Here is a 27,709-nt window from a genome sequence, read left to right on the forward strand (position 1 = left end):
CATGCAGTGTAGGATTAATAGAACCTCTGAACCATACCAGATTTCCAGTATTGCCCTGGACCTTGGAGATAGATGGGCAAAACTGGAAAGTTACACCTGACTCCTAGACTCGATTATGATACTATACTAGGTGTTGGATTGGGCTGTCTTTGATGTACCAATCAGTGAGATCCTTAGCGGGGGTCAAAACTTGGGTATGTTGGGACAGTCCGAGAATTCATCTAAGTGGGTGATCATAGTGACAGGATCAGCCCATTTGTCGGACAAAGGTAATGATCGGGGATGCACTCTCTCTAATGGAAACCAAGACTGCCGGCAGCCGATTTCAATTGTTGAGATTTTGTTTTGCAAAATATATTTATATATAAAGATATATATGTTATGGTTTCGAAATGATTTGCAAAAGGTTTTAATTCCCGGGATCCATGTAAGCGGAGAGTGCAACACTGTTCCTTGCAGTCGAGGGAGAGGTCCTCCCTTGTTGGGCAGTGTTTGATCATTATGGGCTGAGAGGTTAAGTGTAAGACCATTGAGGATAATACCTGATGGGCTAATCTTGCATTTGCCCATAGTCCCTGGGTGTTACAAGGTGGCTTGGCCCAGGGACCACTTAGGGTAAGTGTTGGGCCCATAGAGCCCACAAGATGGGTTTCAGGGGGTGCACTGTCCATAACAGTGTATTCGACCAGGCCTTGTAACAAAGGCTGGCTGAACCCATGTGGCTGATGTGTAGATCAATGTTTGGGTCCCATGCCATACAAGGAAGCCCAACTGGGCAGTAGTTTAGAAGGCTAAGTGAGTACATATCCTTAAATGGGCCTTAAGCCCATTTCGAGCTGGGCTGATTTGATCAGTCACTTAAAGGGGCGAATTCTGAGATGGATCAGCTGATAGGATTGGGCCTAGACCCTATCCACTTAGAGAGTCCAAGATCTAAATGAGATTTAGATCTGGAAGCATCGTAATTAGATTAGGAGATGGTTGATCTGATCTGCAGATAAGATAAGGGTTATTCCTTATCACTTAAAGGGACTTCTAATCCAAATATGATTTAGATTAGCAACTCCTAATGGGATTAGGAGCTGATCCCTTTAAGATTATGAAAGAAAGAAATGGGCGATACGCAGTTAGTGATTGATGTTCAATTCTCTTTAGAGCTGAAGATCACAAGAAGAGAGATTTCTGCACCCTGCGAATTCTCTCTTGCCGCCTCCTTCCTGCCGCCGCCATCACCTTCAGTTCAATCTCCAGTTCTTGGGAGAAATCAAGATCTGATCTTGATTCCAATCTTTTGGGAAAAGATTGGTTGGAGTTGTACTCACAATCCGTCCAGTTGATTCTTGTGAAGGGTCAAGTTCTTTTGGAAGAACATTGTTGATTCTGCTCCATCCTGCACTGCGCCATCTTCAGTGGGAGCAGATTTTGGATCCTTCCTTGGGCGTGAACACCTCCATTGGGAGATATTGCTTCTCTGTATCAGGTACATCCTCCCTCCTACTCCTTTTGGTTCAGATCTGGTTTGGTTCTTGATTTAAGATTGATCCTTGAAAAACATGTTTTTCAAAGATAGGGAATTCGATTCCCTGCAAAGATGGGAGAAATTTTTGAAATTCGCCCTATCCATTCCGCAAGACTTGGGCGTCCATGTGATGGATATCCCATCCCTTCACAGCTTGGGTACCTCGGGCACCTCGGCCCAGACTGATGCCCGAGCAGCTTTGTGATGGCCTGACCTGTCGAGGTGACACATAGCCAACTTCTAGAAGCTAGCCAGTTGTCTCCGACCTCTCAGGGGTCACGCCGCACATCCGCAAGCCTTATCCTTATCCCGTTCAAATCGAACGAACAAGATAAGCCTCATCAGCTCACACGAAGCCCATCTCTGGGTGCAAAACGAACTCCTAGTAATGTGGGCCAGGGATCTCGGAGGTGTTTCGTAAAACCTACAGCAGCTCGCTTATATAAGGGCTTCAACCCCAATGCTACAAGGTACGCGTGATTATTTGCTCACTAGCCTTCTAGCTTACAAACATTTAGCTCGCAAACAACAACTACTAACTTAAGCATCGGAGCACCCACACCGGGTAAGCCACCCCAAGTCCTCTAATCTCACTTTCCTTGCAGTTTGACTAGCCAACTAAGCAGACCAACGTCCAAGCTGTCATCTAGATAGGAGCAACCAAATTGTGCATCATCAATTATAACTATCCCATACTTAGGAACAATGTCATTCTTTAGAAATTATGATTAAGGGCCTATTCATTTGTGCTGAAGTTGGACATCAATGTTGAGTTTTGAAAAATGACAATTGACCATTTTAACATTGGATATGAAAAAGTTTGTTTAATTATTTAAAAAACTAAATAACAATTAATAAAATGAATATAAATAATTTCTAAATAATGGAATTGATAAAAAATTATAAATAATTAAATATTTTTAAAGAATTAAAAAATCATTAATTAACTAATAAGCATTTAAAATAAATAACTATAGAATCATTGATTATTTTTAATAATTATTTAATAATTGTTCTTAAATTAATTAATAATTAACAATTATATATTTCATAATTAGTTAATGAAAATAATAAATTATTAAATAATTTATTGAATAATAAATTAAATATTACTAGATAATAAAATAAATTAAATAGGTAACTAAATAATATATAGATAATTAATAAAATAATAATAATAACAATAATAATAATAAATTTAACTCCACTTTAATTTTTAAATATGAAAAAATTAAGAATTTAATTACTTTTAAACTTTTATATATAATAAATTAATGTAAACATAACATACTAAGTTTATTTTATATATAAATTCATATATAAAAATATATTTTTCTAATTTTAAATATAATTATATAAGTTTTAAATATTAAAATCAATACATGTTATGATATAATCCAATTAGAATTTCTCCGATCGGATGGAGTCAAATATAAATCTGATCCATTTTTTAATTAGATGCAAATTGCAAAATATGAATTCGATCAGTTATATAGAACAAGGTTCAAAGTATTGGAAACACAAGGCGTATCGGAAAGGTAATTTCAAGAGACGTATCAAGATACGCTTTGGAAATGTATAGATACGGATGAAAAATTAAGATACACATAGATACACTAGAAAATTCAAAAAATCTTTAAAAAAATATGAACAATAATAAAAATGAGTTTTATGTGATTATAACTAATTTATTTATACATAAAAAATCATTCTTTAATGATTTATATGAAGTATTGGGTATAATTAATAACCATTGAAAAATAATAGAAGAACTAAAATGTATGTGTATACATACTAATATTTATTAGTTAATATTTTTTTGAAGCCATTTATTAGTTAATATTTATTATGTATACAAGTTAATATATTTCTTAGTTTTTAATAAATAAATTTAACTTGTATCCATCTTATTATTATATAAATATTAATAATCAAATTTATAGCATTTGTTGGGAAACATCCATCGAGGCAAGAAATATTACTTTAAGTATAAAAAAACATGTTCTTTTAATAAGTAATTGAGATTGGCATAATGGTTAATTAATTAGTGTTGCAAGCAAATGACTTGGGTTCAAAACTTCTTACCTTTGATTTGTGATTTTTAACAAGTTATTTGAATTAAATAACATTTAATGATATATTAAATGCTGTAATTAAAGGTAACTTAAATAAGTATTTAATTGAATTATATAAGCATTTAGTGACGTCTCAGGTGAAAGTTTTTGGGGAGCAAACATTACATTCATTGGACAAAAAAAAAACAACAAAGGATTATGGAAGAGCGTGGTCCCTTCATTTGCCATTTCAACAACTATTACACGTAAAAAAAAAAATAACAAAAAACCCCGTTACGCGTCTTGCTTTCCCCAAAAAGACTCCAATTACCATGCCGAATGATCTGCAGCTGATGGATGTGTTAAGAAACATTTTTTTGGGTTCGCATCCGCCCCTCCACAGAGTTGCCACCCCAAATACATCTCATGCGTTGTGGGTGTGCCGCGTGTTTATCCACACGCGGATTAAAGAAATTCGTGCGAAGTTAACGGGATGGCCGTTAGTTCCGTCCCGTTAGCTCTCTCTCGCCCTAAAGAGATCGGCTTCTATCAGGCCATCCCCTTATTCTGGGTTTGTATCCTCCCTCTCCAATTTCAGACTTGAAGCCCTCCACCTTCGGTAATCTGCCGGAGATTATCCCCTACGAATTCCGTCGGTCTACGCCCATGACTGTTCCGGCAGGAGGTAAGTTTCCCTCGACCTTTCGTAAGTTTTTCTCATTTTCTACCTTGTTTTTTTTTTTTTGTTTTTTCTCATTTTCTACCGTTCTCAGATCTGAAACCCATAGGAGTGGAAGCCCCCTTCGAGTTCCACCGGTTGAAACTAACGGTTGTTCCGATAGATTCATTTACCGGAGGTAAGTTTCACTCTTTCTATCTTGCTTTTCTTTCTTGATGCGATGCAATCTGACTGCTCCTAGCTGGAGATGACTTGGCTTCCAGCAGACGACGGACTTGATAGATCAGAGAACCAGAGAACCCAGGGGTGCTTATCCAACGAGGTCGCTCTGAAGCTTAAGTCAATAACTTGCGAGCTGAAGGTAATTTAGAAAGCAAGAGAGCTAGTGAGCAGTGATTACGCGTACCTTTGCCCCCAAAGGGTTGGGGTCTTTATATATTGGAGTCCTCGCGGGTTTTTCGGAGCGGTTCCGGGATTCTTGTCGTGATGAGGCCCGTTACCATATTAACAGGAGATACCGTCGCTAGCTGATAAGGCATATCACTGCCGTCCGAGTCGGTCGGAGGAGCTAAGGCCAGCTGTTACGAGGCATGATCCCGTGAAATGTGGAATCCGGTGATGAGATGTTCAGGGTTATCATGTGGAGGCCGGTCAATATTACCCGAACTAATACCCCCTGGGTCTGACCTGTTACGAACGCCGAGGTGCCTGGTAACCAAAGTGATCTTGATGCAATCGTGCCCCGAAGTGAACTTGTCCCGAGGTGGATTTGCTTCCGAGGTGGGCCTGCCCCGAGGTGGTTCGGTTATCCGAGCTCGGTCCATCGCAGACTTGGGTACGTCGGGATGAGCTGTCGTTCTGTCAGTTGGGTCGTGTCCACGTGTCCCTCTATTATTAGGTCGGGCCAAATCACCCTACATCAATTGACTCCCACTCCCCGGGCCAGGGGTCCTGACCTGGTGCGGGGAGTTCATGACGAGCCAAGTGGATTTGGTCCGAGGCTCAGGCAGCTAGTCAGATGACTCACGGGTCGGACTTGTTTGGCCACCCGGCTCAACTAGGAAAACGTTGGTCGCGTCTGGCTTACGTGCGGACGTCACGTGAATTATAGACTCCGCAAACGTCAAGAAACGCGCTAAACCGAATTTACCTTCGGGGGTCGTGCAGCCGGTTTTCCTAGGAGTCATTGGATTGCTTCGATCTTGACCGTTAGTTCTCGGACATAGTGGCTATAAATAGGAGGGTTCGCGACCCATTTTTCTCGCCACAAATTCTGCGATTGAGCTCTCCTGAGGTCGCGTCGGAGTCTTCCAGCTCGGTTTTCTTTCCGTTTCCCACTTTGTTCCTTGTTTTCGGTGAGTCTCCCTTCTTTAGCTTTTTCCTGTTTTCCGATTATGTTGAGTTCTAGCGTAGATAGGCTTATTGATAGCGTTAGCGAGGTGGAGGGCGCCATTGTTCCTGCCAGGGAAGTCAGCCCACGACAGGGTGCCTCCCCTCACCGGTCTTTAGAGGGAACCTCTACCCCTGAAGTCAAGCCATCTTGGCTCGAAGCTCAGGAGGAGAGTCCATCCTCTAGATCGGAGGCTCCATCTTCATCCTGAGGTTGGGAACCTGACGACTTTAGTCCTTCCAAACTGTCTTCGGATAGGTTGTTGTACTTAGCGTCTCGCTATCGTTTTCCTAATGGCTTGGTCTTCAGTCTTCCACTAGGTCAATACCCTTGGGCTCACGGCCATAACGAGCTCGCTGTTTTTAAGGAGCAGCTCGCGGCAGGGCTGCGCTTCCCTCTTCACCCTTTTCTGATAGAAGTAGTTAAGTTTTACAACATCACCATTGACCAGCTTCATCCGAACTCTATTCGGAACATAGTTGGTATTGTTTCTTTGTTCCACGCCTATAACCGACCTTTAACCCTTGATATCTTCAGCTCGATCTACGCGATCAAGTGAAACTCAGCCTGTCTGCGCGGGGACGTATGACAGAGCTATTACATCTTTCCTAGGCCTGGATTCAAAATCCTGTCCAGTTGCCCGAACAAGGTTCCGGCTTGAAAAAGATGGTACCTCATCGTCTATAACCCGGAAGGGTGGTCTTTTCATCGCGAGCTGGACTTAGCTCGGGGTGAGGTACTTTGGGCAAAAAAGGGAGCCGAGGGCTAGAAGCAGTTGGTTCTGGACCAGGAGGGGTGGATCTCCTCGTTGATCGAGCAGATCTCTGCGATGACCGAGGAGAACGCGAAGCAAAAGGAGTTGATCATGACAATGATCGAGGAGAAGGCGCGGCTTCAACGAGAAGTCAAAAATCTCGAAACAATGGTCCAGGAACGAACTCAAATATTCGAGACCGCCATCCAGGAGGTGCGGGAAGAAGAGAGGAACTAGGCCGTCGAGCGCTTTAAGGAGTCCTCGGAGTTCCGGGCTCTTTAGGTTGAATACGGTTCAAGCTCCTACCGCTCCGGGTTCAAACTGTGCAGGTATCTAGTCCAACAGAAATTCCCTGATCTCGACCTCAGTGCCATCACGATGGCGGGCTTAGCTCCGGGGGTGGCCAGGGCAGCGAACGAGGAACCTGACTTGTCAGAGGAGGAGAGCGATGACGAGGTCGAAGTAGTGGACCCTTCGGATGAGGCTGGCAGTCCTCCCTCTTGATAGTTTTTCCATCTTTTCTGTTCCTTTTTGAATCATGGATGTACACCCCGAAGCCATTGAGCTCGGGTCACAATGGAACCTTTGTACTTAAAATCACTTCATCAATGAAATATACTTTTTTGACTAATCTTTGCGTAAAAATATTCTAAGTGTAAGTGACTCCCCATCTGGGCAGCAAATGTATAGGTTACCCGAATTGCCGAGCTACCGACCTGGACAATAAGTAAAGATAACAAAAAATTTTTCTAAGTGGCGATTACTCTGAATTGTTTGCCCAAGCTATTAGTAGGATTAACTTCATGTAATTTACCCCGAGGTGAGTGGCATTATAGAGCATATACCCGACCTGTCTGCGCACGGGCTGCACATTTAGATGTCGGTTGTCCCTAACGGATTCAACCTGTTGTTATATGCCGAAGTGGGCTAGACATCGTAGGGCTTATACCCGAGCTATCTATGCCTTAGGCATTAGAGGTATTTTGCCTATGCCGAAGAGGCAACTAGGACTTATATGCCCATGCCGAAGAGGCGACTGGGTCTTGGGTGCCCATGCCGAGGAGGCAACTGGGACTTATATAATGACGGGTCCGTCAATTCAGTACCTTATCCCTTAGGCCTTGGGGGCGACTTATTGTCCACCCTTCTTGATCCTACCCATGCCGAAGAGGCGACTGGGGCTTATATAATGTCGATGTCTTTTACCAACTCGGCACTTTTAGTCCTTAGACTTCTATGAGTGACTTACAGTCTGCTCTCCAGTCAGACAATTACAGATAGTACCGCCTTAGATTGCTGACGTTCCACGCCCGAGGCACCTGTTTTCCTTCTAAGGTTTCGAGCTCATACGTACCTTCCCCAAGCACCCGCTTTACTCGGTAGGGTCCTTCCCAATTCGGTCCGAGCTTACCAGCGCCGGGCTCAGGCACCATGACTTTATGAAGAACCAGGTCTCCAATGCAGAAGTTCCGCTTCTTGACTCTGGCGTTATAGTACCAAGCCACTCTCTGTAGGTAAGCCGCTATCCGGATGTACGCGAGGTCCCGTACCTCTTCAACTAGGTCGAGGTTGGTGCGCAGCTCATCATCGTTTGTTTCTTCATCGTATGCCTCCAAGCGTAGCGTAGGCACCTCGATCTCGACTGGGATCACTGCCTCCATGCCGTAGGTGAGGTTGAAGGGGGTTTCACCCGTGGCGGTCCTCACAGTGGTTCGATAACCCCACAGTACACTGGGCAGCTCGTCTACCCATAGTCCTTTAGCTCGGGCTAGGCGTGCTTTCAGCCCACGGAGGATGGCCCTGTTCATGACTTCAGCTTGACCATTTGCCTGGGGGTGTGCCACCGAGGTAAAATTCTGATGTATCCCCATCTGGCTGCACCAGTTCTGAAACTTGATGTCTTCGAATTGTTTGTCGTTGTTAGAGATAAATACTCGAGGTAGTCTGAAGCAGCACACTATGCTCCTCCAGAAGTTTTGCACGCTTCGTGCTATGATCGTCGCAAGAGGTTCGGCCTCCACCCACTTCGTGAAGTAGTCCACTGCTACCACTAAGAATCTCCTTTGTCCTGTCGCTGGCAGGAATGGTCCAAGGATGTCGATCCCCCACTGTGCGAAGGGCCATGGGCTAGTGAGATACTTTAGGTCAGCAGCAGGCTGGTTGTGGACGTTGGCGTGCCTCTGACACTTGTCGCATCTTTTGACAAGTTCAAGCGCATCTGCCTTCATCGTTGGCCAGTAGTAATCCTGTCGTAGCGCTTTCTGGGCGAGAGCCCTGCCCCCCAAGTGTCCGCCACACAGACCTTCATGAGTGTCGCGGGGAACGAGCTTGGCTTCTGAGGGTCGTAAGCAGCACAGGTAAGGGAGCGTGTAGGATGTTCGGTACAACCGTCCGTCTATTATGACGTACTTGGCTGCCTGTCGCTCTACCCTTCTAGTTGTGTTACGATCTGCAGGGAGGGTCCCGTGAAGCAGGTAGCTCACGAGTGGATCGATCCAGCTCGACTCTGCTTGTGCAACAGGAGCGACCTCTTTTGCCCCCCCCCCCCCCCCCCGAGAATGCTAGGCCGAGACAGATTTTCTATGTACACGGTCCTTATGGTGTTGTCGCTTGTGCTGGCTAACCGGGACAAGGCATCGGCCTCAGCGTTCTCGGATCTCGGGATCTGTCTGATGAAGTACGACTAGAAATTGCGCAGAGCCTCTCTGACTTTGGCTAAGTAGGCAACCATGGTTGGTTCGCGAGCTTCATACTTGCTAGTGACCTAGTTGACCACGAGGTGGGAGTCGCTGCAGATAACGATGTGCTTGGCTCTTACTTCGTTTGCTAGGGCAAGCCTGGCTATCAATGCCTCATACTCCGCCTCATTATTGGACGCGATGAACTCGAAGCGAAGTGCATACTCTAGCTTCACCCCGCTTGGCCCGTACAGAATGATACCAGCTCCACTACCTTGCTGATTTGACGAGCCGTCCACATGGAGGATCCAGAGCTCCTCCTCCCAAGTTGGCGCTGCTCTGACCGGGGGAGGTGCCGCACTGGTTGAAGCTTCTCCTCTGTGCTCGGGCTCAGTCGGTTCTGGATCTGTAGTGCTGAAGGTACATTCCGCGACAAATTCAGCCAAAGCTTGGGCCTTGATTGCTGTCCGAGGTTCGTACTGGATGTCGTACTCGCTGAGTTCAATGGCCCACTTCATCAACCTATCGGAGACCTCGGGCTTGAGTAAGACTTGCCTCAGAGGTCTGTTGGTGAGGACAATGACGGTATGAGCTTGGAAGTACGGTCGAAGCTTCTGAGCTGCGGTGACTAGCGCGTACGCCGGCTTTTTGATCTCATGATACCTTGTCTCTGCATCTTGCAAAACTTTACTAACATAGTAGATGGGTCGTTGGACCCGATCTACTTCTTTTATCAGTACCGAGCTGACTACCTCGTCACTCGCAGAGAGGTACAACTTCAAAATATCTCCCTCATCGGGTCGAGTTAAAACTAGGATACTGGTAAGGTATTTTTGAGCTCGTCGAAGGCAAGCTGACACTCTTCGGTCCATTCAAAGTCTTTGTTTTTTTTAATTGCATTGAAGAAAGGCAACGATATGCCGACTTAGACATGAAGCGGCTCAGAGTGGCTATACGACCATTCAACCTCTGAACCTCCTTCAATTTACGGGGCGGCCTCATATCTAGGATGGCCTTGATTTTGTCAGGGTTGGCTTCGATGCCACGTTGGTTAACAATGTAACCCAGGAATTTACCCAAGGTGACACCGAAAACACATTTGTTAGGGTTTAATTTCATGTTAAATTTACGCAAAACTTCAAAAACACACTGTAAATCTTTTATTAAAACATTCAAAAATTGAGTTTTGACGACCATGTCGTCTACATAACATTTTACTTTTTTGCCGATCAGCGGCTCAAAGAGCCGGTTTACAAGTCTTTGGAATGTTGCCCCGGCATTTTTCAGTCCAAAGGGCATGACCTTGTAACAATGCAGGCCTAGCTCGGTTATGAAGGCCGTTTTCTCTTCATTGGTAGGGTCCATCCTGATCTGGTTGTAGCCCGAGTATGCATCCAGAAAGCTCAGCAACTCGTGCCCTGAGGTCGCGTCCACCAGACGGTCGATCTTGGGAAGTGGGAAGCAGTCCTTCGGGCAAGCTCGATTCAGGTCGATATAGTCGACGCACATGTGCCATTTACTGTTGGCCTTTTTTACCAGAACGGGGTTAGCCACCCATCTCGGGTAATGGACCTCCCTGATGAAATCGGCTGCGAGAAGCTTCCCGACTTCCTTGTTGACTGCTCTCCAATGCTCTAGGGCTAGGTTGCGTTTCTTCTGTCTAACGGGCCTAACTACAGGATCAATGTTCAACTTGTGAGTTATTATTTTAGGGTCTATGCTGGGCATCTCTGCTGCGGACCATGAAAACACATTTAAAGTTTGAAGTAAGAAGCTTACCAGATGAGAACGCAAAGGCTCCTCAATCGATGTGCCGATTTGGAGAGTCCTAGCTGGATCTTCTATCGAAGCGGGTATAAGGACCGTCTCTTCTATCGGTGAAGCTCGCTCCTCAGTGTACTCCGTAGGTCGTTCTAGTTCGAGGTCGTCTACTACCTTAGCTTTCCCTACTCCGAAGTCTGTAGGGAACTTCATGGCCAAATGATAGGTGGACACCACTGTGCGAAGAGCGTGGGTGATTATGGTGTTGTATGGGGAGGGAATTGCGATTAATAGGAAAGTGTGGTCGAACCTCACAATACTAGGCCACGTACCGACCTCTACAGGTACTATAACTCGTCCCAGGGGCCTGACTTCCTCTCTGCTGAAGCCTACTAAGGGAGTGTTCGCGGGCTTGAGTCGACCAGGACACGCTTCACTTCGAAATCATTGATCCTTATTTTTATGACGAGCGCATCATCGTGGGGGTACTGGATTCCGCATGCGTCATCTTCGGTGAAGAATAGGGGCTCTTCTAACCTTTGCTGCTTCGAGGGGTTTTGCTCTTCTCTCTCTAACTCACGAGTTGACGTCTTCAATGCGGATGATGTGCAGCCACGACAATCGATCCGCCGACGACGGATAAGTTCCTCGATCTCGTCGTAGAGATTTTTACAATTCTCGGTGTTGTGACCGTGGTCTCTGTGGAAGTGGCAGTATACATTCCTGTTCCTGGTATTCGGATCCCCTCTCATCCAAGGTGGCCACTTCACATAAGAAGCGTCCTTGATCGCCATAAGGATCTCTGCTCGCTTCGTGTTCAAGGGCATGTAGTTTGTCCTTTCAACTGGAGGAGTTTGGAAAGGCTGATCCGGTTTACTTCCTCCTCTAGCTGGTTCATCCTTCTTCTGCTTATTATCCCCGTTGGTTGAGGCTTCACCTTCTCTCTTCCTCTTCTCTAGTGGATTCTCGCTTTTCTGGTTCATCTCTTCTTCTTTTCCGATGAATTGGTCAGCGAGCTTGAGGAACTCAGTAACATCTTTGGGCTTGTTTGCAACCACATGTCACTTGAACTCTTTGTGGGTGATGCCCCTTTTTGCAGCTGTGAGTCTCATAGCAGGATCCAAGTCGGGGATCTGCAGGCATGCATCGTTAAAACGCTTGATGTAGCTCCGGATTGATTCTCCCTCCCTCTGGACTATGCCGAGGAGGCTTTCCTGGGACCTCAGGCACCTCTTGCTAGTGATGAAGTGCGAGGTGAAGATTTGCACGAACTGTGCCCAACTCTTAATTGTCCCGGGCGCGAGGTTTCTATACCATGTGCGGGCTACTCCTTTAAAGGTTGTGGAGAAAGCAACACACATGCAGGGTTCATCAGCCCCAGCTAGGTGCATCTGTGATTGAAATGAGTCTACGTGGTTGTTCGGGTTAAACGACCCGTCGTACTTGTTCAGAGGAGGTACCTTAAAATCTTTGGGCATTGGGATAGCTAGGAGCTCGGGGGATAGAGGAGACTGCACGGAAAGGAGCGGACTGGTCTTCACTGTTCCCGAGCTCGCCTCTTCTTTGCCTTTGGGCTGTTCGGTTTGACTTTGGATTGCAGCTCGGCGAGCCTTGCGACATTGCTTCTGTTGCTTCTTCACTGGCTTCGCATTAGTGCTATTGGCTTCTGTATTAGCAGGCACGGTTCTGGCTGGGAGCTATTCGGATTGCTGGTGGTGGCTGCTGTGGACTGAGGGGCCTTGTCTAGAGTCTGCAACCAGGATCCCGAACCAATTTTTTGCAAGTGGAACCTCAAACTGCGAAGGCCGAGGTGAAGCGGCTCTGGTGGGCTGGGTATCCTTCGACCTATTCACTTGCTGTGAGGCGGGAAGAGTAACCTGTCTCTCCCTCCTACCGCAGGACGAGACCTGGCTCCCGAGAGGGTTCTGGATTTGGGAGGTCTCTCCCCGGCGAGGAGGGCGTTCGCTCTGACGGCGAGGCTTGGTTTGTTGTGTGGTTGGATGCCGAGGTGGAGCCGGCTGCTGATTCTGAGGCAGCGGGGGGAACTGCTGTTGGTACTGTTGTTGGTAAACATGGTGCAGGACTTGTTGCTGGTACAACTGAAACTGCTGGACCTGTTGCATTTGGGCTTGCATGGCCCGCATGCAGTGTACCAGGTCGTCAATTTGACTCTGTCCGACCGTCAGGGCAATGACAGAAGGTTCGGCGAAGGTCGCACCCACCGTGAGAGGGAGTGGGACATTCACCGGTGCAATGACTTGAGGCATGTTCAGAGTGGAGACCCCGTTCGCGGAGAGAGGTACAGTGAACTGTCCGATGCACACTGTTGGGACCTGAAGTTGCCCCCCGGAGGTGTTCATGTCGGCGTTCTGCCCGACGTTACTGGAAGATGCCATGGAAGTTGAATTTAGGATGCTTGGTGGAAAAAGGCTTTTCGAAGCGATTCCCACAGACGGTGCCAAATGATGCGACGCAATCTGGTTGCTCCTAGCTGGAGATGACTTGGCTTCCAGTAGACGACGGACTTGGCAGATCTGCTCAGAGAGAATCAGAGAACCCGGGGGTGCTTACCCGGCAAGGTCGCTCCGATGCTTAAGTCAGTAACTTGCGAGCTAAAGGTAATTTAGAAAACAAGAGAGCTAGTGAGCAGTGATTACACGTACCTTTGCCCCCAAAGGGTTGGGGTCTTTATATACTGGAGTCCTCGCGGGTTTTTTGGAGCGGTTCTGGGATTCTTGCCGTGATGAGGCCCGTTACCGTATTAACAGGAGATAACGTCGCCAGCCGATAAGGCATATTGTTGCCGTCCGAGTCGGTCGAAGGAGATAAGGCCAGCTATTACGAGGCGTGATCCCGTGAAACGTGGAATCCAGTGACGAGATGTTCGGGGTTATCATGTGGAGGTCGGTCAATATTACCCGAACTAATGCCCCCTGGGTCTGACCTGTCATGAACGCCGAAGTGCCTGGTAATCGAAGTGATCTTGATGCAATCGTGCCTCGAAGTGAACTTGTTCCGAGGTAGGCCTGCCCCGAGGTGATTCAGTTATCCGAGCTCGGTTCGTCGCAGACTTGGGTACGTTGGGATGAGTTATCGTTCTGTTAGTTGGGTCATGTCCACGTGTCCCTCCAAATCACCCTCCATCATTTCTCATTTTCTACCTTCTCGTAAGAGAACTGAAACCTACTCCCTGTTCCTGTTATGTTCATACTATTAAAACTTGGAATGATTATTGATTTGTATAATTATTAATTGGAGGACATTAAACATGATTATTGATTGCAGTCGTGGCGTTGTTCTAGGAATGAAACATGACTAGTCACAGTACTCTGCATTGTTTGATGTTTCTAGACGACTGAAACTACATGCACACACTAGTGTGATTTCATGCTTTTGCGCACTAGTTGACACAAGGAACCAAACACTGGAATTGGAAATGACTGCTAGTTATATATTTCAGTCAATCCACCCATCATTAAGGTTTGAATGCTGCTGCTAATTATTTATTTGCACAAACGTTAGATTAGTCGTCTTCACGCAAGGATAGTTACAGCCAGCACCTGCACTTCACTCTCCTCACTGTCTCTCTGTTTTTGCAATGAAGGGCGGCCTTCATCTTCTGCACCGTGCAAGATATGAGGTTGTTGACGGTCTCAACCGACTCCACGGTGAGCTTAGCCGTCAGCAGATTATTTTTGACTAGTATCTGAAACGCCACCGTCAGTAGCGACCCACCCACCCTCTGCGAGCTTCCGTTGCCGTTGGCGTGGTGATGGTTGCTATTGATGCGAATCTATATTTTTTAATCAAAAGAACTTTTTTAACCAATAATTACACCCCACGTCAGCAGTATAATTATTGATTATAGCTCTGCAGTGTAAATCAGAAATCTGCGTTGCATTGGGCAAATCCGTATTTCGGTCCCATCCTAATGACCTAAAATGTTGAACACGCCAGTATTCCTATTCCGTACACATGGAGCTCAGATGTGAATCATGGGATCCACCCATCCACTGGCTTCTTCGCTCGTAATAGGTAACCCGGTCGGTGTCTAATGATTCTGTCTCCGGCCAATCCGGAGTCACTATAGTCTATAGTCAGTGCAGTAATCTCTGGTTTTCTGCAATATCCAAGCTTCCTTGGATGTGTTCTTGAAGTTACCCGATCAAGAGCTCATTCAGCAGCACTGCAGTATCGGTTTTCTTTCTTTTCGTGGTAAGTTTCGAGTTTAGAATATATATTTATTTCAAAAGGTAGAATCTTCAACGCCAGATTGTTGCAGGTACGAAGTAGTTTTTCCCTTTCCTTCTCTTTTTTAAATTTCTCGAGGATCAGATTGTTGCAGGTACGAAATCGCTCTACGATTTCGCGTCACTTTCTGGTTGGAATCATTTATTCCTTAATTCCTTTGTTTATGAATTTACGCCGACATGTGCAATCATTGAGCTGTAAACCTCTGAAGACTATTAATGAGCTATGTTCTCGAATCTTAATTCTTTTGTTCGTGGAAGTTTGCTTTGTTTTTATGATTCAAAATTACTTGCTCTTTCGGTAATGTTCTTGTTAAGATGTTTTCTGATTCTTGGATGAAATCTATGTTTTTTATTTGTTGTTTTCTTTCTAGTTACTGGGGCATGTGTTTTCTATCATACATGCTTTTAGACATTTGAGTATCACACAAGGATTGCAATTGTACTGAAAATTTTGATAGTTTTTGGTTTAACAAAAATGCTCTTAGTCCTTTGATAAATTAAAGAAACTTTACATGCTTCTATGAGTCTGGGACTGTACACTCAACAAGATCTCTTGAGAACAAATATGGGATCCATAAGAATTTGGGTTTTGGGAGTTATGCCTTTCAGGTATAAGTAACTTTCCCTTTTCTTGAATTACTTATTTAGCTTTTCATTTATCCTTACCAGTGGAAATGATTGGGTCTCGATTCTCCTATATTGGTAGAATACTTGCTCTTCTGCAAGTGCTTCCTGGAATTCTAGCTTGGGGGAAGGAAGGGCACTATGCTATTTGTAAGATAGCAGAGGTAAAATCACAACATATTAAAATTCATACTTTTGGTTGAATTTATTTACATTTAGAATAGTTTCCAGTTTATAGGAACCACATGTAAATATAGATCCTATGGCTTGCAGAATTTAAGAAATACCAAGATTAAAATTTCTAACCTAAGGGAGTGTAGAATTTCTTGCATCTTTAAAACGTAGTTTGATAACTATTGGTATTCATGGGTGTATTGAGATTTAAAAATGGAATTGAGGTGTTTTTGGTGCATCATCCAGATTGCATAGAATCTATAATAGGAGAGTTGGTCTATTTCCACAGATACTTTGACAGTGTAGTTTATAAGAGGGTTTTTGTGGTGGACTCTAAGCTCTTTCACTTAATAATCTTTCTTTTCCGAATCAACATAAAATTTAGAACTTTACCCCAGCCAAAAAAGAAAAGAAAAGAAAAGAAAAGAAAAGAAAAGAAAAGAACATAAGATTTAGAAATGAGAAACACAGGGAGTACTGCCAACCTAGTCTATTGCTCCAAGCCTTATTAATAATAATTGTGTTCTCATTGTACAGGACCCTTTTACTTTTGATATTAATTTATTAGCTATGTTTGGTTCCGTGGGTGTTTATTGAAAAAACGCTACCACATCAGTGCCACATAGGCGTTGGCGTTTATTGTGCATGAAACCACTGTTTGGTTTCAACATTTATCAAATAAACACTAAAAAACATAAACGCATTTGGGGAAGCGTCAAATCCTTGTTTCCCCCAATGCCCCAGTATTTTTTGAAATGAAATGCTTACGTGGCATACTTTATGGGGTGTTAAGCTGAGGTGGAAAGTAAGAAACGTTTAAAGTTATGCCCAACCAAACAACAAAAGCAAGAAACGCTTAAAGTAAAAAATGTTTAAAGTATAGTTTTTCAAATAAATGTTTAAAACAATAAACACCACATCTATAAACGCCCACGGAACCAAACACCTACGTTATGACTTTACCTCTTTAAGAAAAAATATTAATAATTGTATTCTCGTCATATGAGAATAGCATACTTTCTACTTCTTATTGCTTGATTGAAATAGTACTTTTTTCAGGGATTTCTTAATGAAGATGCTGCTACCACAGTTAAAGCCTTGCTTCCAGATTATGCAAAAGGCGATCTTGCTGCTGTTTGTTCCTGGGCCGATGAAATTCGTCATAACTTCCACTGGCGCTGGAGTGGGCCTTTACACTATGTAGACACACCGGATTTCAGGTGTAACTATGAATATTGCAGTAAGTTTGTAAATCTTGTCTTGCCTCACACCAATTGCACAATATTAGTCAAGTGTATGTTGTAACTGGTGGGATGTTATACTAGTTACCTTTGATTTTTGGGAATTTGTGGTGCTTATGTTGAATGATATATATGGTTCAGCAAAATTGCTTAGTTTCTTTGTTTGATTGATGCATGGTTAAGAGATATGCATCTGGAAATGACTTTGACCTTCATGTAGGGGACTGCCATGATTTGAGTGGTAATAAAGACAGGTGTGTCACTGGAGCAATTTTCAACTATTCCATGCAGCTAATGACTTACCATGAGTCTAAATCTACTTCAGAGTGGAAATGTAATAACCAAACATTATTCTCCTATTTTTTCAAACTTTCAGTGGTTTTCATCTCATTTATGTGATAAATTTATGGTTTTACTGATTTGTATTAATCATAATGCCTGCTACCCTGAATGCAGACAATTTGACTGAAGCACTTATGTTCTTATCACATTTTATTGGGGATGTCCATCAGGTTTGCTTTTTCCTACCAGACTTAGAAAACATGGTTTCTTAAAGCCGCACATGTCATGCACACACTTGTTATTTTTATTTACCATAATTGTAAAGGAAAGTTAGATGTTTCTGTTTGTGTTAATGCAAAAGTTGTGCTGTTGACTGAAAACACTATATATGAAGCCTGATGTTGCACTGCATGACTTGTGTCAATCTGCTATAGAAAATGTCTACAAGAGATATACATGGATGGCTAAAAACAAAGTGGTTAACATAACCATAAATGGACCCTGTATCTTGTTATGACATTTTGTTGTGTTATGACAGCCTCTACATGTTGGTTTTACTGGGGATGCTGGTGGGAACACAATAATAGTACGTTGGTACCGGAGAAAGACCAATTTACATCATGTAGGTGACAATAGCACTTGAATAAGAAAGTATCATTTTTGTGATATTTATTTTCTTCTTATTCTAGGAAAGACAAGATCATGAGAATTATGCAGATTATTAAGTGGTAGAATTATAAAGGATGCTGATAATCTGTGATTGGGTTTGTTTTTATCTCTGTCAAGAAATGAAGAGGAAATTGGTTCATTTTCCATTATTATAATGACCTAAGTGGCAATGGTAGATTTTTCTTGTCAATTCTAGGTATGGGATGATATGATCATTGACTCTGCCTTGAAGACATTTTATAATTCAGATCGTGCAATCATGATACAAGCTCTTCAGAGGAATATTACGGTATGACTTTCCTTTTTCCTCTTATTTCTTTATACACACACAAACCTTATTTTTTAAGAAAAAGATGTTCTCAAGTGGATAGTTTCAAAATGGCCCCAAAAGCATATATTTAAACCCTGCTTGACTTTCTAAAAAAGGGAAGAAAGAAACAGCTTTATCATATTTCTGGTTCTCTTACAAGATGGATGTCAATACATTAAAGATCTCTGTTTCAGTTTAGGGCCAATATTTCTTTCACTTTTTCTTTTTTCTCTTTTTTTTTTTTCCATTTTAAACTTTGTTTTGACTTGGCACTGCCTCCCAGATAACTTGCACCTTACCTATATTGACAGTCAAAATACTGTTGTATGAAATTTTTATTTCTCTAACTCTTCTTTCTTATTTTCCCTCTTTTACGTGCGTTTAAGACATACTCAAATGCTTCTTTAAACACTCCAGATTACTTAAAAGTATTTCATAATAACTTTTCTTATTTAATTGAAGATTGATTGGATATGGGTAAATTTGTAGGCATAAGACATTAAGAATTCATAGGTCTATGAGGGATCCTTGAAAGCATGATTTGGCGGTATATGAGCATGATAGGAAAGGAAATCTTCAAGGTGCTGAAAAGAGGAGTTGCCATAAAAGACCCATCATCTAATGCCTCACATAAGGAAGTATCAAATGTCCATCATCAGAAGATTGTCTCAAGGAAAATATTTCATGTAAGAAACAAAAATAAAGATGAAATAGAACCGCTTAGCCATAGAGAAGCCAATTATATCAGAAGGAGATTTTCCAATGGGTAACAGAAAATACCAATGAAATAGTTCAGAACACTTTTTTTCCAGTAGACTCTGGTTATGATTGTCTTTCAAGATCATCCAAATAGAAGTTAAAATTATTGGTGAAGGGTCAAATCCCATAAAATTGTAGATAATGGAAGGGAGACTCCTGGTAACAAAATAATCTACAAGAATTTTTAAGAGTAAATCCATATAATCCTGTTCAAGAAGTTTTTATTTTTTTATTTTTTTATAATTTCCATTGGAATATCAGCTGGTCAAACCATTAAAACAATGCATTACTTCTGATACTTTTAACCGTGTTGTCTGCATGCACGATTTTACCTTGTTTACAATAAATTCTTATTTGGTGCATACAAACTTGATTAATTGCTGAAAAATAAACTATGATCTCATTTTCTTTGATTTATTTATTGGTGCATGTCTTCATTCTCAATTTTTTTTTTACTATATTGTGAATAGGATGGTTGGTCATCAGACATCGCATCCTGGGGAAATTGCTCATCAGAGTATTTAGTCTGTCCAGACCTGTAAGCATGTTCTTTCCTTTCTGGTGCAGTGTTTGTAGCATAGATAGACCCTAATATGCCTGCTACACTTGTGCATACAATAGAAAAAGTAAGCTGCATTTGGATGTATGATCCTGGAGCTTCTTTTTTTTTTTTTTTGATCAATAACAAATTCATTGATTAATCATAAGAATAATAACAAAGAGGAAGACAAACTTTCTTATCTTCAATTACAGCTTGAGCCCCCAAGAAAGGAAAAGAAAAAAGAGAAAAGATGTATGATCCTGGAGCTTCTTGACGCTTGATATTGTAATTAGTAGATATTTATACCTAAAACAAGGTAAGTTTATGGACTTAAAAATCACAAAAAGCGTATTTAAGTATCATTACTATACTTTCTGCAGTTCTATCCGCAATTTGTCCACAGAGGATAAAGTAGAGAACAGAAAGAAAATGATAGACAACTGAAAAGAATCTACATAGGAAATTGGAAAAAATAAAAATCATCAAGCCATATTTAACCATGGAAGTTCATTGATGCTTGGTGACAAAAGCCATGGAAAATTCTTGGTTCTCTTGCATGGTTCTCGATAGTCATAAATGCTGGAGCAAATGTGTAAAGCTCAAGTGCACCCTACTTTCTTGATCACTGAAGCATGTTTTCACCATTTCTTAGCAATGGGCACAGATGCTAATGCAAATCATAGAAGAAAATAGAAAGGAATTGATTCCATTTGTCTCTTATAAGGAATGATGGTATCCAGATATGATAAGTGACTCTGCTTTTGCAGATATGCTTCTGAAAGCATTAACTTGGCATGCAAATTTGCATACAGGAATGCAACACCAGGAAGCACTCTTTCAGGTAATCTGAAGCATGAATAAATTTTCTACTTCTTGTTTCTTTTAAGAGTGATGTTGCAAATTGCCTGATCTACAATAGGAAAAAGATCCTTTTACCTTGAGCCATAAGCTGTGGATTAGTACATAAAAAGAGACCAGGACCACTATTTAATTGATCCTTCCTAGGAGAGTGAATGTACAAAAAAAGCAGCATGGTTTGATTACTTTTTACCATATGATATGCAGTGTAGTTTTCGAATTGCAGTAGAGTGTTTTTTAACTGTTCAAATGACAAATGATCAAGTTTACTCGGCTATTATGTGGATGTATTTTGGTCTGGAACTCTAATAATCTCTCAGTGGGTCCTGATCATTTGACATGTTTATGAATTTACAGTTCAAGGTTCAAGTTAAAGGTCTCCTTTTTAAGCTTGAGCTTTTTGCAAAATCTATTTCTTTAGGCTGTCCTTGTTTTCATTTTAAGGAGTAGAAGACAAGGTTTTGGGCATAAAAAGATGCAGGAATATAACTGAGATTAGTTTTTTGATAGATGAAAAATTAATTCATTAATCAAATGATGTAACAGTACACACCGCCCAACATAAAGAGGCACGAGGTGCAGCCTACAGAAAATTACAACCACAATGATCAACAATCAAAGACAGTAGTACAAGTAGCCCGACATACAGACTAACAGAGAAAAGGAAGGGGCAATATAGTATATTACAAAGCAGCCCATAACAGATGTTCTCTATTGACTCCTTGCTTGGCTAGAGAGTCGGCCAAAGTATTTGCTGACCTTCGTACCCACTGGACTTTGACAGTCATATTTCTTGTTAGCCAAAACACTCTCTTGAGGAGGTCCCTGAAACACCAAATTGCTGATTCTTGGTCCCTTAGCCACCCCACAACTATTTGAGAGTCACCTTCGATTTGTAGTCTCTCTATTCCAAGTTGATTTGTGAGCTGAATTCCTTGCAGTGCAGCTAGTAATTCTGCTCTAGTGGAATCTCCTAAACCCACTGGTCTTGAGAACAGAGCTAAGAGACTGCTGTCCTTATCTCTCAGCACCCCTCCTATACCTGAAGGACCAGGGTAACCTAGGCTGCTTCCATCAAAGTTCAATTTACAAAGCCTTTAGGAGGGCAAACCCAATCTGCAATTACCCCTTCCTTGCATGAAGAACTCAAAGCCACTGCAGCCCAATTTCTCCAAAAGTCAACAAAGCAGAATGGAAGAAACAAAGTTGAAGTTTTCAGCCAATATCTTGCCCTTGTCAGTATGCAGTCCTTGACTTCAGATAGGTTTCTTTCCTTCTCTTGAAAGATTTTGTTGTTCCTTTCCTCCTAAAGAGTCCAAAGTGAAGTTGCTCTGATACACTTCCGCATCAAATTCCCTCTTTTGGTAGGCCAAGCAAGGGCTGAAGAATCAAACAAAAGAGCTACTTTTATAGGCAAACTCCACCTGCACTAACAAAGAGCAAAAATCCAAGACTAAATAGCTGTAGCAAAAGGGCAGGATAAAAATAAGTGAGAACAATCCTCTCCATTTGATTTGCAAAGAAAACACCAGAAAGGGGAAAGGCATAAGTGAGGCCTTTTCTTCTGTACAAGGTCCAAAGTGTTAACTTTCTCATGAAAAACTTCTCAGTAAAACACTGAAACCTTAGGGGGGATAGGCCTTCCTTAACTGGGAAACCCAGATGAGCAGAGGAAAGACAAAGTGAATTAAAGAAGGATGCGACAGAGAAGGAACCTTTTGGGGAAGCAGACCAAATTCTTTTGTTTGGTGACAAAGGGTTTAGGTAGACGTTACCAAGGATAGAAAGGGGATCTGCAACACAACAACACTGGTTAATTCAAAATCCCTTAAACCTCTACAGAAACCAAAATCCTAATTAGGAGATAAAGGGGTTAAAGGAGAGGAGATACAATTGGCAACCTGTTCTTTTTGTGCAAGGAGATTTAATAAAGAGCATGAATAAGTCTTTAGGAGCTGAATTGCCCACCCAAACATCTTCCCAAAATTTTACTAGATTCCTAGAGCAAACATCATACTTGATAAATTGTTGGAATTGGGGTAGAAGGCTAGGGATTGTCTTCCATGGTGAAGCCAAAGTAGCCTGTTGTGATAAACCAGCATCCCAACCATTTTCCAAACAGCCATGAATACTACCATTTACTTCTTGCCACAACCTCTCTCTCTAAAGGCCATTTCCACATCCATTTTCCCAAAAGAACCATATTCTTCTTTGTTAAGTTCCCTAAGCTCAGTCCTACCTGTTCTTTTGTCCTACATACAACCTCCCAATTGACTAGGTGGTCCTTTTCAGCCTCCCTAAGTTCCATAGGAAATTTCTCATTAGCTTCTCTAACCTTTTAGATTCCCTAGAGGGGATTCTAAAGACAGAAAGGAAGTAAACTGGTAGGTTAGCTAGTGTGGCCTTTACCAAGGTAACTCTATCCCTCAAGGAGATGTAGTTCTTTTTCCCACGCCACCAATCTCTTTTCATTTCTAGGACCGGATTCTAAAATCGACTTTCCTTGCGGTTTACCCCTAGGAGAAGGCCTAAGTAGGACAAGGGCCAAGAAAAGGTAGGGCAGTCTAAGCATTCAACAATGTCCCTCAAAGCCCAAATGTTGAGTGAAAATTTCTGCCTATTTTACAATGAAGTAGAGTGTTGAGTGGAAAAGGTTTACCAAAGAAAGAAGAGCCTTAAAATGAGAAGGTGTCCTACTTGTAATACGTAGAGATTGAATTGAAAATATGGGGTAAGGACCAGATGATGATGATCCAAAAGAAGCCTTCTTACTGGTATGGAACCTTTAAATGTCCTTTTTGATAAGTGAGTCTTCAAAACCTAACAAGGACACTGGTTTAGTTGTCATGTCATGTCTTCGAGACTAAAGACATTAAATTCTGGGGTTTGAAAAATCAAATACAATTGAGGAATTTTCAAATTCAGAAATTTATAAGGCTCCATTTGTTTGCAGTGCAATTTCATTTAAACTAGTACAAATGCATGGGAGTGCAGATGAGATTGAGAAAAGTGCAAATTATGATTCAACTTTGCTTTGGTCTTTACTTTGCCTCAGGTTTTATTTTACTTCATCTGCATAATAAAGTAATAAAACAAACAAAATAAGGTAAAAGATGGAACTAAAATAAAAGAATTGCACTAAACTTTGCACCATTGCAAATGAAGTTGCACGGCAAACAAACCAAGCCTAAAGAAAAAAATGGTGGATCAAGAATGTGTGAAAGAAGAGAAGAAACTTGTGGAGAATGTAAAATTCATTTTCGTTAGTGTAACCTTCTTGGGGCTGTACGCTGAGGGAATGGTACAAATAATATTTTATTGTAACCAAAACACATCTATTACTGTTGACGTTAAAATTGGCCACGAGGGCAAAGATGGAAAGTTGCTAAAGTTGGGTGTCACCTCGTCTCGGCTGCACCTCATCTTGGAGTATCACCTCGGCTCGACACCTCAGCACCTTGGCTGCTAAGGGAGGAGACCTGCAACCAGAAGAGACGTCAAAGGCCCGGGTGTTATCTCAGGGGCGTGAACTCTGACGATCAAGTCAGTAACACCAAGGGAAGAGAAGGAGAGCTGGAGAGCTCCGTGTGCCAAGGTGTCTGGCGTGTCTTGTGTAATGCAGTGTTGTGTTGTGTCCAAATGAATGTGGAGCTCACCCATTTATAAGAGAGGGGCTTCATCTAAGAACCAACATGTTTCTCACACGTGGTCGGAGCTTGGTCCACATGTCATGCCCTTAGTTGACACATTGTATGCATGTGGTATACGCTTGCATTGATGTTCTAATAAGCTCGACCATGTATTGCTTGTGCATGTTATGAATTGGTGTTAGATCAACTCTTCAAGATTAGGTTAATTCATCAAGACAGGTCAACTAGTTAGGACCAAGTCAGCTCGTAATTCATCAATTGGCAACTTTGCCCCTAACATGCTGCCACTTGGCTGTTTTTGACCGGTGGTCGATTTTGGCCGTATCAATTACTATATAATGCCAATCCTTGCCATGTTTTCTGTGCAGCCATAAAAATTCAATCACAACATTTTACAAGTATATTATCATATACAGTTAATGCTTACAAATGGAAGTTGTCCTAGTATTTTAATCTTTAAATTCTATCAATGAGTCAAGACATTTAAAGAAATTCAGTAAAAAGGTTCAAAATCTAAATGTCTTCTAATCTTTTTAGTTTTTACCCTTTTATCTTTAGTTGCACATGTGCATAGCAGTGCTATTACACTAGTCATGGTTAAAAGCAAATTAGGAGAAATTTCTCATGTTACTTCTTATAAGAATAAATTCCACGTACTAGAATAAGATTACCTGATTTGAGCATCATTCAACTAAGTCATTTGCTAGCATTTGTGTTGTAAGAAATCTATTGAGTGGCAAGATACGAATAATCAAATGATTCTTACCTGCTAGGGATACTAATAATCCTTGGAATATATGGCCCTTTTTGGTAGTATTTTTCATACTTTCGAAAGTACTGAAGTATGAAAAGTAATAAACACATTTATTTGACTTTTTTTTTTTAACTTTTAAAAGATGCAAGTAAAAGTGCAAAAACCATGAAAAGCACGAAGTCAATCGTTGATATTTCATACTTTTTAGCTCTCTGACATATTTTATACTTTCTAAAATGTATGCATCAACCATACATGTGATACTTATACATCCACTACACGGTAGTATATATGAATGCCATGGGAAAGTATAAACACATTAATGTATTCAATCATGTGTGTGCCACGTGGTATTATATATAGATGCCACATGACATATTGTATCATTGACTTACCTTTAGATGTCACATGACAACTTTATATGTTGCCATGTGTCATTCACATGTCATTGACCTGGCATTAAGATGCTACATGGCATCTATGTCATTGACCTAACATTCAGATGCCACGTAATATCCATATATGGTGCCACATGGCATATTTGGATGACACATAACATCTAAACATAATTAATGACACATGGCATGCACATATATAAAATATTTTGTTTTATCCAAATGCTATAATTTTTTTTTACTTTAAAAAATATGTTTTGAAAAGTTTTCATCAAAACGGTTTTCAAAGAAAAATAATCCATGTGCTTTGCATTTTGATACTCTTAAAAGTATAAAATATAAAATACTACCAAACATGACCTACATTGCTTTCTTGGATCTATTTACAATTTATTTTCTTTTTTCATTTTCTCTTTTTCCTTGGGGGGAGGGGGGTTTCAACGAGAATAAAAGAACACAGATGAAGAACCTTTGAAGTGTCTTCACCAATCAGCACTGTTTTCGACACAAATTGTAAATTTGTAATTATAGATGATCTTTCGATAATTAAACATTTACATCTTGGCTTGCAGTTTTACCTGTGAGTGCATATGTTGAGTTCAGATTCTTTACAGCAAGGTCCATAAGGGCATCCTTAAGGGCCAATAAGGACTGGAGAAAGCACAGACAGGGTTCTTCTGTGTTTCTTGCCCTCTGGTTGGATGGGACATAGTCCATAGGAAGTATAATACTCCCTTTCAATGATGATGCTCTCAAAGGGCAATTCTCAATTCTCAACTAATACATATTTTAAAAAGAAAAGAAACTTTCAACTGCTACGGATCCCCAATTCATAATTTCAAATAATCAAAAGAAAAAAAAAAGCAGCATATGTAAGTGACATTTAAAGATCTAATTTATAGTTTCCCCAAGCTCTTAAGGAGTGTTTAGTTTGATTGGTAGAAAATAGGAAAGAAGCAGAAAGTTGGGGGAAAATTCTTATGGCTCAGTTTGAAAGGAGTTCAAATGCAAATATGTAGTGTGTAAAATCTTATATTTTGTATTATTTTGTATGTATTTACTTTGTATATATTTGCATTTGTATTCTTTCCAAAATGAGCCTATAGAATTTTTCTATTTTTCTTATTTTTTATCAAATCAAACATAGCTTAATAGAATCTTTGAGTTGGATATGAGCTGTGAGACACATGGAAGTTGAGGACACCTCAATGACCTCATAGCTGTTATGATGAATCCCTCTTTCTTTCAGCAGCATTGCTTATTTTAATTGAAGCTTATTTCCCCCCTCTGAAAATTCTTAATCTCACTTCTTCCTTGTGTTGTTCTGTTGCTTGCAGACGATTACTTCCTCTCAAGGTTGCCTGTCGTGGAGAAGAGGTTAGCTCAAAGTGGGGTCCGCCTAGCTGCCACCCTCAACCGTCTCTTTGCTTCCAAACCTCTACCCTCACATTTCACAACAGGGGATGGGAGTAACGCCAGTAGAGGATGGCTTCGGATCAAGGGGTCGGTCCAAGGACCTACGTTGATTTGACGTCTCTACACGCCAACCTTGTCATTTGTGAGCTAATGACGCTCTTTCATTAGTCATTACTTGTCCATTTCGAGACACTATGTATATTATAGTTGATTTCGTTTTTTTTTTTTTTTATTGCTTTGCAAGTATTGAGGCTGTTTTCTTTATTTTGAGCATGTATAATATTCTCTCTGTACATTAAGTTTTTTTAACTGTGTTGAAGTGAAGGTGCGTCTTATGTTCGTTATTCTAAGTATATACCTTTATCCTCCTATTCTCTTCTTGATGACAACGAAGACCATCTCCCTTGAGTTAAAAGCCTAAAACCGTGTAGTTGGAATTTTTAATCTCTAGAGTGAGGCAAGGTTCAAAATATCGATGCATGGTGATATGCCGGTAGGGGGCCTGTATTGATACTGTTTTTTTTTTATTATTTTTTATATTTTTTGCCGAGCTGAAATACCCCCTGTAAGGGTTTATTAGGAAGACCCCCATACAATATATATCGGCGAATATGGGTTATTGAAATTTTGAACCTTATGATATTCCAATATAGTGGTGCTACTGCTTATGCATGGCTTATATCCTTAATATGAACTATATGAACTAGGATGCATTCCATCCGTCTCCCAAGTGTAAAGTACTAATCCAAGGGCCAGCTTTAGCTGTTCTCTCAGCCTTAGGGAGAACGCCATCATGACCCCTTTCTCCACCTCCAATGATGGAGGGTTTGGAAGTTAGAATCTCTTACTTTTGGAGCAATCCAAAGTCAACATGTGGGAAACACGATCCTTGTACTCAATAAGAACTTGTTCTATACGTATATATATATATATATATATATAAGCAAG

At 41.4% G+C, this 27,709-nt stretch overlaps 1 protein-coding gene across 8 annotated transcripts; it reads left to right on the plus strand.

The window, feature by feature from the left end:
• The first annotated feature begins 14,366 nt into the window (after positions 1-14,366).
• LOC104605650 (endonuclease 4-like) lies at positions 14,367-27,111 on the plus strand. 8 transcript variants are annotated; one of them, XM_010270494.3, is made up of 11 exons: positions 14,367-14,503; positions 14,712-15,050; positions 15,758-15,876; positions 16,946-17,126; positions 17,348-17,461; positions 17,584-17,639; positions 17,948-18,031; positions 18,275-18,367; positions 19,618-19,685; positions 20,456-20,529; positions 26,683-27,111. In XM_010270494.3, exons 3-11 carry the CDS (start codon positions 15,763-15,765, stop codon positions 26,874-26,876), a joined length of 978 nt encoding a protein of 325 aa, XP_010268796.1. In that variant the 5' UTR covers positions 14,367-14,503; positions 14,712-15,050; positions 15,758-15,762; the 3' UTR covers positions 26,877-27,111. The 8 variants fall into 8 exon arrangements, with proteins under 8 accessions (XP_010268796.1, XP_088742859.1, XP_088742857.1 ...); XM_088886733.1 differs by lacking the exon at positions 14,367-14,503 and adding an exon at positions 15,118-15,180 and having other exon boundaries at positions 14,715-15,050; positions 16,934-17,126; XM_088886735.1 differs by lacking the exon at positions 14,367-14,503 and adding an exon at positions 15,118-15,180 and having other exon boundaries at positions 14,719-15,050.
• The last annotated feature ends 598 nt before the right edge of the window (positions 27,112-27,709 follow it).

This window comes from Nelumbo nucifera, chromosome 1 (genome assembly GCF_055504915.1).
Source record: "Nelumbo nucifera cultivar China Antique chromosome 1, China Antique-T2T, whole genome shotgun sequence".
NCBI classification, from domain to species: domain Eukaryota; kingdom Viridiplantae; phylum Streptophyta; class Magnoliopsida; order Proteales; family Nelumbonaceae; genus Nelumbo; species Nelumbo nucifera.